The sequence below is a fragment of the Prenolepis imparis genome, unplaced genomic scaffold (assembly GCF_030444845.1).
Source record: "Prenolepis imparis isolate NDT839.2.m4 unplaced genomic scaffold, iyPreImpa1.0 SCAF_7, whole genome shotgun sequence".
In the NCBI taxonomy this organism is placed as follows: Eukaryota; Metazoa; Arthropoda; class Insecta; order Hymenoptera; family Formicidae; genus Prenolepis; species Prenolepis imparis.
In genome coordinates this window covers 14645253-14659297 of record NW_028141165.1, presented here as the reverse complement: position 1 = coordinate 14659297, position 14045 = coordinate 14645253, and the positions used below count along the sequence as shown (strand labels likewise).

Here is a 14045-nt window from a genome sequence, read left to right as displayed (position 1 = left end):
TAATAAATGTATTTTGAAAATCAATTTGATAACTGTGACATTATATATCTATAGTTACGAATCAACTAAAAAATTTAGATGAAATTTATTTTGAGAACAGCTTGAATTATTATGTTCCTTGTAATTCAGTTTAGTGTAAAGTATTCTATACGTAATATTTAAAGTATTCGACCAAAATGACGCAACAATGTAAATAAATATACTGCAAACAGCAAGTACTGAAAAAGTGTTAGAAAGTAGAATTGTCATTCAAAGTTTAGAAAAAACTTAAAAAAAATTACAACTTTGAAGACGCTATATAAAATGACTGTCCTGCGATCTGGCGATGAAGTAAAAAAGCTAATTGTAAGCAGCGTTCCAGCTATAAATCGACATTGTATAGCACATGGGTCACACAGTGTATGTCTGATGTATTCCGTTGCTAGAAAGCACCTGCAGATTGACAACTGTGGTTAAAACACGAAGTTCAGCATATGTTTGATGTCGCCGACAGAAGCGATTACACCAGGTGGATGAGGTGAATCCGAAAACTGGATACTTTGTGGACTTTCCACTAAACCAAGTAAGTAATAGAAAAAATTGCAGTGAATTTTCTCATTGAATAAAAAGAATAAAAACAATACGCTTCATTAAATGTATCATAATATCCAATGCAATCATTAAATTCTTTATTAGGATAATAATCAATTTTTCTATTATTATTCATAGAAAATTCAACATTCTACTCATATATATATATATATATATATATATAACAAAACAATTTAAAATAATTCAAGTTGTATTTAACAAATTATATTTAAAATATTACATTATTAATTTCTTTTACATAATATTGCATATTATAATTGTTCATATTATACACGAAATTTATATAACATATATAATAAATGTGTGTGTGTGTATTGTGTCAATTATGTTATGAATTAAATTTCTAATTTCTTTTGCAAACAATGTCTCGTCCGAAACAATTTTATTCTATATTTTAATTATTTTTTACGAAATTTTTCTTGCTTCTTGTATTCTGTTTCATTTTTGTATCGTATATGTATAATAATTTTTTATAGTTTAAATTATAATATAGTACAATATATATAATTATATTTATATATGTATATATAATTTTTAGTTAAAATTATATATATATATATATATATATATAATTTGATATATAAATTATATAATATCTAAATACATGATAGAGAATAAAAACCTGTTATAAGTCGCAATATATTAAGCTTACAATATTAATATTAGATATTGTTCTATTTGAAAAAAAAGAAATAGCCAAATACAAGAAAGAAAAAAGACAACAACTATAAAAACTAAAATATTATGTCGCGATATTGATCATTTCTTTTTTAGATATTTCACAACTTCTTTTTTTAGCATAAAATTTTAGCATAATTTACTTTAGTAAGAACAAGAAGAAAAAATAATACGCAAAATATCACCGTGAGATTAGAACACGTGCAATTTAATAAATTTCCCCGTAAGGTGTGTACGATTACACGATCGATATGACGCGCTAAAGGTATTACTTCATAAATGTCCTTTTTCCACGAATGGATAACTGTTTGCACTATATTCCCATGTAGACATTTTCTCCACTTTTCATTCTATATGTACATATACACATGCTTGGTCTTCGAAAAAAATAAAATTCAACTCGTATATTTTGATGCCGGATGATATATTCAGTGAAGTTTAAAGTAAAGTTATATTAAAATGTGTGTGAATCGATGCGTTTTTGAATTAAGAAAAAAAAAACGTTGAAGATCGATCGTCACAATTAAGATTTCGTTGCCACTATACTAATATCATTCCTTATTAAATATTACGTAATCATATTTTCTTTAATTTTAATGACCATATATTATTTATTATTGAAAACTTTAAGTTTTTAAATGTTTATACGGATAATATTAAATATTTATTAGAAATTTAACATGTTAGATTATATACGAGTATTGTGCACTGATGATGTCTGAAATTGAAAGCAGTAATAAAATCCAAAGTAATAAAATATTTATTATACTTTATTATATTCGATGTATATACAGGGTGTATCTGAAATGATGCACTAAACTTTAGGAGCGTATTCTAGAGGTCAAAATAAGACTTTTTTTCCTATGAACATGGGTCCGCAAATAAACCCCCCTCCGAGCTAAAATTCGAAAATGTGTAAAATTTCATGATATACGTTTTTATTTTTTCATTTTAGTGGCTTACTTTACTTCATACTTTACTGAGCTATATTAAATTTCAACCTTCTGCCATTTTGTTTTCTGAAATACAGCCAATTTTCAATTTTTTCCCCAAACTTTAGGGGTTTCTAGCTCGGAGGGGGGTTCATTTGCGGACCCATGTTCATAGGAAAAAAAGTCTTATTTTGACTTCTAGAATACGCTCCTAAAGTTTAGTGCATCATTTCAGATACACACTGTATATATTATGTGTAGTATTCAATTTCAATGCATTGAAAGAATATAACACATAATAATATCTTGAAATAATTTTATTCCTTTATTTTTTTTTCTTTTTGTATGCAAAACCACTTCTAAACTAAACGGACAAATACATTTTAAAAAAGTGTATTTTAATTTTTCTAATAAATGAAAAATATATGAATATTATTTATGTTATTTATGATTACTAAACTTTCTTACCGTAATTATATTTAATTCAAACTATTATCGTCTCATCATTGTGTAGAATATATGACTGTAAAATAAGATACTGAAGTCTTTACTAGCTGAAAAATGAAAGACATTTTATTTTTATACTTATCATATGTGCTATTTTTATAAATATATATTTAACTATCTTATCTCTTATACCGTAGCAAAACACTCTATAGATGCAAAAAACAGTCCACCGACATTCAAAGTAAAATTTTTGAAATTTCTTTGTAATAGAAACAGTATCATTTTCTGTATACATAAGGGAGCTATATACCACTTAACATTATATCTAGAAAATAAATTGTAAACGATTAAACAATAGATAAAATCTTTAAATGCATTATGAACCAGTTTTTTATGTGACTTCATACATGCTGTTTAGCAGATATATTTCTTACGCGGTAGTAATTATATGATCATTGTGATTCGTTATAGTTTGGCCGATATAATTGGATAGAAACATATACAAGAGAGCGACAAATGCGTAAATAAAAGGCATTACGCATTCCTTGACATTCTGTTCGAATGATACAACCTGAAAAATCTAAGACAAATCTAAGATATTTCATGATACATTATACATTTAACAAAAAAAGAATAACTTTTCCTCAACCACAAGAAAGAGGTACATCAATTCCTATATTGTTTTGGACGTTAAATGTGATTCCATTTGTGTGATTTAAATTTTTTCAGAATTGTAATGTAATAAAGAAATTAAGAAACTAGAATTATATTCAGTATTAAAAAAAGACCACGTAAAATGATGATACTTTTTCTGGTGTTTTATGTTGAATTATGTAATGGATTATGCGTGCGATATATTCCGTGACCCTCTCAATAACAAAATAAGCTCTCTTTTTTATTTTTAATGCTAAAAATTATTGATTTTATTAAAACATATAAAACATTGTTATCCAGTGTCAATTTTTCATAAATATCGATAACATATTACATTCTCTGGGATAGAAATACAAAGGCTGTTTGAAAATTGTTATCGGTTAATTAATGATTATGACTGTTCTTAATAAAAAGTCTTGTCACATAATAATGAAACCACCTAATATAACACAGTATATAAGTATACGGTACTATATCTATGTATATCTTATGGAAGTTATCGAGTCTTTCCTCAAGAATAGATTTAACAAAACAGAAAACTTACTCTAAACAGATTGAGGCTCATCGACAATACTCCAAATATTATTAAACAGAACATCATTGTCTGAAAATTAGATAGCAAGTCTGTGGATAAGCTTAAATAAGAAAAATTTTGTTACTATATAGCGTGTGCACCTATATAGCATACGTATAATATCGAGAATATACGAACTTCATAGCTTTTCGATGAATGCTTACAGCGCAAATTAAACCCTTGTGTATGAAAATGTATTTCATCTGATTAATATTTTGTAGCGTATTCATGCTCATTGTGCGTTCGATACGGTAGCTATAAATAATATCTGCGTTTTAATTATACACAACAATTTATTATATAAAATATTTTTTCAATAAAGTTTAAACTGTTTTGTTTAAGCATTCGTTCAGAAATTATGTAAATCTTTATGACGTTATTTGCGGTCAAATCCATACCTGGCAATTTTAAACATTCCACAAGTATGTTGAAGATATGTAATAAGCATTGTTCCTATCGCTAACGTTACAATCAACCCAATACATAACGATGCGATGGAATGCAACAGAATAAAATAAAAATATTTCTTCTGATTGATAAAATATTCTGTCATGGTCAATAAATGATATGACCTTGATTCGTTTGTCGGTAAAATAATATTGGAAATATCCGACCAAAGTGACGCAAAAATGTAAGTAAATATGCTGCAAACAGCAAGTACTGAAATGGTGTCAGAAAGTAAAATTAGTATTTAATTTTCTTTCGTTAACCAATCTGTGATTGATTTACAATCAATTAATTAATGGCTACCTTTTTATCATTTTATTCAAGATATGAAAATATTTATTACTGATAATTATGTACACAGGAAAACTATTATGTAATTTGTTGAGATTTTCTGAGTTTCTCCGAAAGTGAACTCTCGCGTATCAAGAAAAAAGTATAATCGTATTTGCAAATCTAAAATAATTATCTTACCTAAAAGTGATATGGTATAACGTTTGCTATTACATCCGTATTCGTTTATAATAGCAATTTCGTTTTCATCTTTTAACTCATTACAAGTATGCAATAATTGCTCCAATAAATCCTTCACCTATATTAATAATTTTATATCATTTTTTATCAATAATAATGTTAGAAAATACGATATAAAGTTATTGAATAAGTTTATTCTTTCACACAATTAAGCTGTCAATTTATGAAATTATTAATTGTATAAGTCTTCGATTCTGTAAGCTATTAACTTACTGTTTTGATATTAACAAAGAACATGTTATATTTTATCACAAAAAGTCCCCAGAAAGATACGGTGGATAAAACTTTGGTAATGAGATCCGGAGTACACTTTTGTGAGAAAAATACTGTACACTGCAAATAGTAATTTTAATTAGATTGTATTAAAAAATTATTATTTTAATGTTACGCGCGCTTACAAACACATACGGACACATAAAATTGTGTATACCTTATATTATATCTCTAACTTTAAAAAATTGATAATTGATTGTAATAGAACTTTATTTATAATAAAAATGTTTAATTAATTTGAATACACATGTATATAGAATTAAGCACGGATACATGTGCGTGTTTTGATACTTTGTAAGTGTGTGTATAAATGATAAATATTAAAAAGTTACACTTCACCGATAATTTTAATTTTCACATTATAGAACGCTGTAGCATCTCACTAATAATAAAATATCTTTATATAATAACTGTAAAATCAAAACCTCAAAGAGATGCTACCGTATCATTTTCTGAAATATAAGAACACTTCTTTAGGCATAAAATAAAACATGATAAAATAAGTAAAATATTATACATATATATAAATATCTGTCAACATATTTATCTACACATGTTTGTATATATCATGTACAGAAATATTTTTTTATCTAATTTCTATCAAAAATCTATTTCTATCAATTTAGCTTTTGATACATAATCTCAACAAAAGAAATTTAAAATGTTAAACTGATTATTCGGTAATCACATGGATTACTTCTGTGTTTTAAATAAGCAGTTTATATATGTATTTTAAAAAGAGTGTACATAATTCTGGACTCTATTATTTCTAATATATGTAAAAATCAAAATAATTTTTGTGGTGTAACTTTCTCGCAATATTTACCATATACACAATTAAACAATATACACAATTAAACTATAAAAGTAAAATTATATGATTATATACAATTATAATACAGTTCAGATTATAATTTGATGTTTATTTAAAATGTGCATATAGCAATTTATTAAAACTTACTTGAAATATTACGTGTGTCGTCAATATACCAGACAGGAAAATAAATTGAAATCGAGTGAGGTTTGATTGTTGGTAGGGCCACAAGCCAATAGTGAGCAGAAGAATTTTATTTATACTAAAATGGTTAGTCTCGACGTTGGTCATTTCTTTGCGAGGTCCGAGACATGTATGACTGTGAAGCAGCCGACGAGAGTTACGCTCATCCCCTCCAGTTTCCCCATTCAATTATCTATTATCTATTATTTACTTACCTCCTCTGGTGTAAATTCTAGCACAAATTACTTAATTTTGTACAATACAAGGTGGTATAAGATATCTTACCTTACTGTTACCTTAAAGTCAGAATATTCGCATTTTTTTCAACAGTGTTTTTCGAAATAAAGTATAATTACGCGATCAATGTAATAACAGAAGAAATTGAGTTAATATGCTTTTCCCGTAAAAAAAGAGAAGAAAATATTTGTTGAGTGGATTATGTATATTTACATAAAGTCGCGCATGCGTAATCGTCACTTTTTTTTGTCACAGAATTTCGCACCCTTCATTTTATCGCGCGCATTCGTCACGTACGTATGCTCCTCGAGCGAGAGCAGTGTTCAGCTTTTAGTGGCTTAGTATCTATGATTAAGATGGTGTTATTTTTGAAGACGAATCGGTCAGATTTATCTGCGGCATTTTCAAATCCTAAGTTAGCGTGATTAAAATTTTAATATTTTAGAAGCTAAATATATTGATTTTCTCTGATAAAATTGTCGCTGACAATATCATTTTTTCCAGACATACTCTTACTTTTCTCTTTAAACTTCCAATTTTACACATAATAAAACACACATATAGACATATTAATATTAAGAAAATGCAAATTTTATAAAGAGAGAAAACGTGCGCAGCGGTAAATATTATGAACAATCACATAAGTACACGATTAATATTTTCTAATGAATGTATAATAAATTTATTACCTTCATTAAGAGTATAATTTATTTTATATGCAGTGAATTTTTCATTTTTGTTTTCATTCAATTTTGTAAAGGAAATATATATAATTAGAGTTATTGTAAGATGTGATATTTATATAGTAATTTATTTAATAATTATTTGTTTATATTTAGAAAATTTTATTCTTTATACTTACATTCATATGTTCAACATTAATTTATAATGAAATTAAAAATTTAGTTAATTCCAACGAAAAATTAATTTTCGTTGGAATCGACGCACCGACATCCGCGCACGGCTCCAATAGAGCCTATCTATTATCGATTTATATTTGATATATATCGAGCCTTTATATTCTTAGTGGTTAAAAATTTAAGTTTAGTTAGTTAGTTTAAAAGATTTTATTATTTTACTAGCAATAAGTCATATTTATCCTTTAATAATTTTACTTCTAAATTTGACAATATTATATTAAAATAATTATATAATGTAGGCATTTTATATAATTCTCGCGAGAGATAGATCGAGTCTTTAACCGGCAGTAATATGTTATTCGACTTTGTATCTCTGTGTGTCCTTGTATTATTTATTTTTGCGTCCGTTTATTTTGAGAGCTGTATCTCCGTGAGGACATTGTCTTCCTCAGGAGAAGTAACGAGACATCCACCTCTATCCCGATTCTATTAAATAATTCTAATTGGCCCGTCGGTTCGGGGTGGGGAAGGTTTAAGGACCTTACGTATAAAACGCGTTGATTTTCGGGGAACGCTCTCTTTTTTCCAAGCTCCGAGAATACAGCAGAGATACTATTCGAAGAAATCAGCGATCTAAAGGAAGCGACACGTCTTTTGCCGTTAACGAGGCTACTACATATATCCGATACCGAACACGCAATAAACATATATCAATATCGTAAAGATATTTAATTAATACGTTGACAATCCCGACCTTTCCTGACATATATATAATTATTCGGAGGATTTCCATCAACCGCCTACAATAACTATAGATAAATAATAAAAAAATATTTAATAATTTATATTATTATATTATGATTAATAATATTTATTTATAATATTTAGCGGTAATAAATAAATGAAAAAGAATTATAAATAAACTTTAAATTTAAGTAGTTTAATTTTAAAAAATATTGATGTGTGAAATTAATGATCTAAAATTGATTTTATCTTAAATAATTATTATTAATTTATATATTTATTCATTTATAATGTTTAAAACATTTTTAATAACTATATTATGTTAAGATTAATTATATATCTTTTAAAAGTAAGATTTATATTAAAATGAATGATGTTTCATTTAAATTCAATTAATATAGAAATTTTTTATTTTTTTGGATTGAGTATCACTTTTATTTATTAGAGTTGTTATATTGATCTCAAGTCTAATATAAAAATATATAGAATAATTTATATAAGAAGAGATATTTTTATAGATCAATATGTTAAATTAGGAAAACGTGTAATTCTATTTTTTTCAATTTTAATGAACATATATTATTTATTATTATTAAAAACTTTAAATTTCTTAATGTTTATACGAATGCTAACATTAAATATTTATTAGAAGTTTAACGTATGTTAGATAATATATTGCTCACTAATGATGTCGAAATTGAAAACAGTGCAACGTAATGAAATATTTATAATATATTTTATTATTATTATTATATAATAATATTATTATATTATTAAATATTATTATTATTGTTATAATATATTATTATTATATTATACATTATTATTATTATATTATTATTATTGTATGTTATTATTATCTTCGATGTATATATTATGTGCACACAGTGTTCAATTTCAATGCATTGAAAAAATGTAACACATAATATCTTGAAATAATTTTATTCCTTTATTTTTTTTTATTGCATGAAAATAGTTTCTAAACTAGACGGAAAAAATAATTTTCAAAAGGTGTATTTTCATTTTTCCAAAAATATATTTAAAATATATAAATATTATTTATGTTCTTTATTATAACTACACCTTCTTACCGTAATTATATTTAATTCAAATTATTATCGTCTCATCATTGTGTAGAATATATGACTGTAAAATAAGATACTGAAGTTTTTACTAGCTGGAAAATAGAAGACATTTTATTTTTATACTTATCATATGTGCTATTTTTATAAATATATATTTAACTATCTTATCTCTTATACCGTAGCAAAACACTCTAAAGATGCAAAAAACAGTCCACCGACATTCAAAGTAAAACTTTTGAAATTTCTTTGTAACAGAAACAGTATTATTTTCTGTATACATAAGGGAGCTATATACCACTTAACATTATATCTAGAAAATGAATTGTAAACGATTAATCTATACATAAAATCTTTGAATGCATTATGAATCAGTTCTTTATGTGTCTTCATACATGCTGTTTAGCAGATATATTTCTTACGCGGTAGTAAATATATGATCATTGAGATTCGTTATAGTTTGACCGATATAATTGGATAGAAACATATACAAGAGAGCGATAAATGCGTATATAAAAGGCATTACGCATTCTTTGGCATTCTCTTCGAATGATACAACCTGAAAAATCTAACACAAATCTAAGATATTTCATGATTAATATACATTTAACAAAAAAAGAATAACTTTTCCTCAATCACAAGAAAGAGAAAATCAATTCCTATATTGTTTTGGACGTTAAATGTGATTCCATTATTCTGTGTGATTTAAAATTTTTCAGAATTGTAATGTAATAAAGAAATTAAGAAACTAGAATTATATTCAGTATTAAAAAAAGACCACGTAAAATGATGATACTTTTTCTGGTGTTTTATGTTGAATTATGTAATGGATTATGCGTGCGATATATTCGTGACCCTCTCAATAACAAAATAAGCTCTCTTTTTTATTTTTAATGCTAAAAGTTATTGATTTTATTAGAACATATAAACCATTGTTATCCAGTGTCAATTTTTCATAAATATCGATAACATATTACATTCTCTGGGATAGAAATACAAAGGCTGTTTGAAAATTGTTATCGGTTAATTAATGATTCTGACTGTTCTTAATAAAAAGTCTTGTCACATAATAATGAAGCCACCTAATGTAACACAGTATATAAGTATACGGTACTATATCTATGTATATCTTATGGAAGTTATCGAGTCTTTCCTCAAGAATAGATTTAACAAAACAGAAAACTTACTCGAAACAGATTGAGGCTCATCGACAATACTCCAAATATTATTAAACAGAACATCATTGTCTGAAAACTAACTAGCAAGTCCGTGGATAAGCTTTAAAAAGAAAAATGTGTTACTATATAGCGTGTGCACCTATATAGCATACGTAAAATATCGAGCATATACGAACTTCATAGCTTTTCGATGAATGCTTACAGCGCAAATTAAACCCTTGTGTATGAAAATGTATTTCATCTGATTAATATTTTGTAGCATATTCATGCTCATTGTGCGTTCGATACGGTAGCTATAAATAATATTTGCGTTTTAATTATACACAACAATTTATTATATAAAATATTTTTTCAATAAAGTTTAAACTGTTTTGTTTAAGCATTCGTTCAGAAATTATGTAAATCTTTTTGACGTTATTTGCGGTCATATCCATACCTGGCAATTTTAAACATTCCACAAGTATGTTGAAGATATGTAATAAGCATTGTTCCTATCGCTAACATTACAATCAACCCAATACATAATGATGCGATAGAATGCAACAGAATAAAATAAAAATATTTTTTCTGATTGATAAAATATTCTGTTATGGTCAGTAAATGATATGACCTTGATTCGTTTGTCGGTAAAACAATATTGAAAATATCCGACCAAAGTGACGCAAAAATGTAAGTAAATATGCTGCAAACGGCAAGTACTGAAATGGTGTCAGAAAGTAAAATTAGTATTTAATTTTCTGCCATAAATTGATTTATATATTATCTCATTCTCATTGCATATGTTATATCAGACTTTAATTTTCTTTCGTTAACCAATCTGTGATTGATTTACAATCAATTAATTAATGGCTACCTTTTTATCATTTTATTCCAGATATGAAAATATTTATTACTGATAATTATGAACACAGGAAAACTATTGTGTAATTTGTTGAGATTTTCTGAATTTCTCCGAAAGTGAACTCTCGCGTATCAAGAAAAAAGTATAATCGTATTTGCAAATCTAAAATAATTATCTTACCTAAAAGTGATATGGTATAACGTTTGCTATTACATCCGTATTCGTTTATAATAGCAATTTCGTTTTCATCTTTTAACTCATTACAAGTATGCAATAATTGCTCCAATAAATCCTTCACCTATATTAATAATTTTATATCATTTTTTAAACATAATAATGTTAGAAAATACGATATAAAGTTATTCAACAAGTTTATTCTTTCACACAATTAAGCTGTCAATTTATGAAATTATTAATTGTATAAGTCTTCGATTCTGTAAGCTATTAACTTACAGTTTTGATATTAACAAAGAACATGCTGTATTTTATCACAAAAAGTACCCAGAAAGATACGGTGGATAAAACTCTGGTAATGAGATCCGGAGTACACTTTTGTGAGAAAAATACTGTACACTGCAAATAGTAATTTTAATTAGTTGGTATTAAAAAATTATTATTTTAATGTTACGCGCGCTTACAAACACATACGGACACATAAAATTGTGTATACCTTATATTATATCTCTAATTTTAAAAAATTGATAATTGATTGTAATAGAACTTTATTTATAATAAAAATGTTTAATTAATTTGAATACACATGTATATAGAATTAAGCACGGATACATGTGTGTGTTTTGATATTTTGTAAGTGTGTGTATAAATGATAAATATTAAAAAGTTACACTTCACCGATAATTTTAATTTTCACATTATAGAACGCTGTAGCACCTCACTAATAATAAAATATCTTTATATAATAACTGTAATATCAAAACCTCAAAGAGATGCTACCGTATCATATTCTGAAATATAAGAACACTTCTTTAGGCATAAAATAAAACATGATAAAATAAGTAAAATATTATACATATATGTAAATATCTGTCAACATACTTATCTACACATGTTTGTATATATTATGTACAGAAATATTTTCTTATCTAATTTCTATTAAAAATCTATTTCTATCAATTTAGTTTTTGATACATAATCTCAACAAAAGAAATTTGAAATGTTAAACTGATTATTCGGTAATCACATAGATTACTTCTGTGTTTTAAATAAGCAGTTTATATATGTATTTTAAAAATCAGAGTGTACGTAATTCTGGACTCTACTATTTCTAATATATCTAAAAATCAAAATAATTTTCGTGGTGTAACTTTCTCGCAATATTTACCATATACACAATTAAACAATATACACAATTAAACTATAAAAGTAAAATTATATGATTATATACAATTATAATACAGTTCACATTATAATTTGATGTTAATTTAAAATGTGCATATGGCAATTTATTGAAACTTACTTGAAATATTACGTGTGTCGTCAATATACCAGACAGGAAAATAAATTGAAATCGAGTGAGGTTTGATTGTTGGTAGGGCCACAAGCCAATAGTGAGCAGAAGAATTTTATTTATACTAAAATGGTTAGTCTCGACGTTGGTCATTTCTTTGCGAGTTCCGAGACATGTATGACTGTGAAGCAGCCGACGAGAGTTACGCTCATCCCCTCCAGTTTCCCCATTCAATTATCTATTATCTATTATTTACTTACCTCCTCTGGTGTAAATTCTAGCACAAATTACTTAATTTTGTACAATACAAGGTGGTATAAGATATCTTACCTTACTGTTACTTTAAAGTCAGAATATTCGCATTTTTTTCAACAGTGTTTTTCGAAATAAAGTATAATTACGCGATCAATGTAATAACAGAAGAAATTGAGTTAATATCCTTTTCCCGTAAATAAAGGGAAGAAAATATTTGTTGAGTGGATTATGTATATTTACGTGAAAGTCGCGCATGCGTAATCGTCACTTTTTTTTGTCACAGAATTTCACACCCTTCATTTTATCGCGCGCATTCGTCACGTACGTATGCTCCTCGAGCGAGAGCAATGTTCAGCTTTTAGTGGCTTAGTATCTATGATTAAGGTGGTGTTATTTTTGAAGACAAATCGGTCAGATTTATCTACGGCATTTTCAAATCCTAGGTTAGCGTGATTAAGATAACTTTAGTATTTTAGGAGCTAAATTTTTATATCGATTTTCTCTGATGAAATTGTTGCTTACAATATCATTTTCTCCAGACATACTCTTAGACGACTTCTCTCTTTAAACTTTCCAATTTTACACATAATAAGACACATAGGTACATAGAAAAAATTTTCTTTTAGAAGTTACCCTGTCATCATGGTAATCGTGGAACAATATGGTATGGAAAGAATTTTATGAGAATTTCTGTGATTAATATTTACCACAATAAACATAATAATATCTACACGTTAAAATATAAAACATGTTTGAATAATTTTACCATGCAGTTTAGTAAAATTAATCAAACTTGTTTTATATTTTATTGTGATAGATATTAATTTTATTGTGGTAAATATTAATCAGAGAAATTCTCATAAAATTCTGTCCATACCATTGTCCTACGATTACCATGATTTTCAGGGTAAATTTTAAGAGATAATTCTCTCCGTGTATAGATACATTATTAATATTAGGAAAATACAAATTCTATAAAAAAAAACAAGGTGCGCAGAAGTTTATATGAATACATGTGTGTGTGTGTGTGTGTGTGCGCGCGCGTGTGTGTGTGTTGCAATTTAATGTTTAATTAACAATATATGTATATTTCATATATGATCGTCTAAAGCTCCTGTTGAAGCTTCTGTTTATGGATCAATAATTTTAGCAGCTATTTTACTAAAGATAAGTAGGTTTGGATTAATACAATTTATGGAAATATTATATATAAAAGAATTAAATATAATTCTTTATTTAATTTTTAGAGTATGTAT

General features: G+C 26.4%; 2 protein-coding genes across 4 annotated transcripts; both read right to left on the bottom strand.

Annotated features, from left to right (window-relative positions):
• Positions 1-2644: 2644 nt before the first annotated feature.
• Positions 2645-6299, bottom strand: LOC145938241 (uncharacterized). Of its 2 annotated transcripts, XM_083041733.1 has the most exons (9): positions 6089-6299; positions 5068-5187; positions 4795-4912; positions 4275-4536; positions 4015-4131; positions 3847-3937; positions 3083-3228; positions 2841-2973; positions 2645-2755 (listed from the first exon to the last, which is right to left on the bottom strand). In XM_083041733.1, the coding sequence occupies exons 1-9, from the start codon at positions 6230-6232 to the stop codon at positions 2705-2707; spliced, it is 1182 nt and encodes a 393-aa protein (XP_082897859.1). In that variant the 5' UTR covers positions 6233-6299; the 3' UTR covers positions 2645-2704. The 2 variants fall into 2 exon arrangements, with proteins under 2 accessions (XP_082897859.1, XP_082897860.1); XM_083041734.1 differs by lacking the exon at positions 2645-2755 and having other exon boundaries at positions 2845-2973; positions 3056-3228.
• A 2786-nt stretch (positions 6300-9085) lies between these two features.
• On the bottom strand, positions 9086-12692 carry LOC145938308 (uncharacterized). Of its 2 annotated transcripts, XM_083041806.1 has the most exons (9): positions 12544-12692; positions 11520-11639; positions 11247-11364; positions 10662-10923; positions 10402-10518; positions 10235-10325; positions 9470-9615; positions 9228-9360; positions 9086-9142 (listed from the first exon to the last, which is right to left on the bottom strand). In XM_083041806.1, exons 1-9 carry the CDS (start codon positions 12685-12687, stop codon positions 9092-9094), a joined length of 1182 nt encoding a protein of 393 aa, XP_082897932.1. In that variant the 5' UTR covers positions 12688-12692; the 3' UTR covers positions 9086-9091. The 2 variants fall into 2 exon arrangements, with proteins under 2 accessions (XP_082897932.1, XP_082897933.1); XM_083041807.1 differs by lacking the exons at positions 9086-9142; positions 9228-9360 and having other exon boundaries at positions 9576-10129.
• Between the last annotated feature and the right edge of the window lie 1353 nt (positions 12693-14045).

Bases quoted from the DNA above. Each gene is read 5' to 3' on its own strand.
- LOC145938308 (XM_083041806.1), bottom strand. From the start codon at position 12,687: ATGACCAACGTCGAGACTAACCATTTTAGTATAAATAAAATTCTTCTG. The intron at 11,365-11,519 runs GTAAGTTAATAG...TTATTAATATAG, and splicing joins TCTTTGTTAATATCAAAACT to GTGAAGGATTTATTGGAGCA. The intron at 9,616-10,234 runs GTAAGTTTTCTG...GATTTGTGTTAG, and splicing joins TGAGCCTCAATCTGTTTCGA to ATTTTTCAGGTTGTATCATT.
- LOC145938241 (XM_083041733.1), bottom strand. From the start codon at position 6,232: ATGACCAACGTCGAGACTAACCATTTTAGTATAAATAAAATTCTTCTG. The intron at 4,913-5,067 runs GTAAGTTAATAG...TTATTAATATAG, and splicing joins TCTTTGTTAATATCAAAACA to GTGAAGGATTTATTGGAGCA. The intron at 3,938-4,014 runs GTTCGTATATTC...TTCTTATTTAAG, and splicing joins ATTCATCGAAAAGCTATGAA to CTTATCCACAGACTTGCTAT.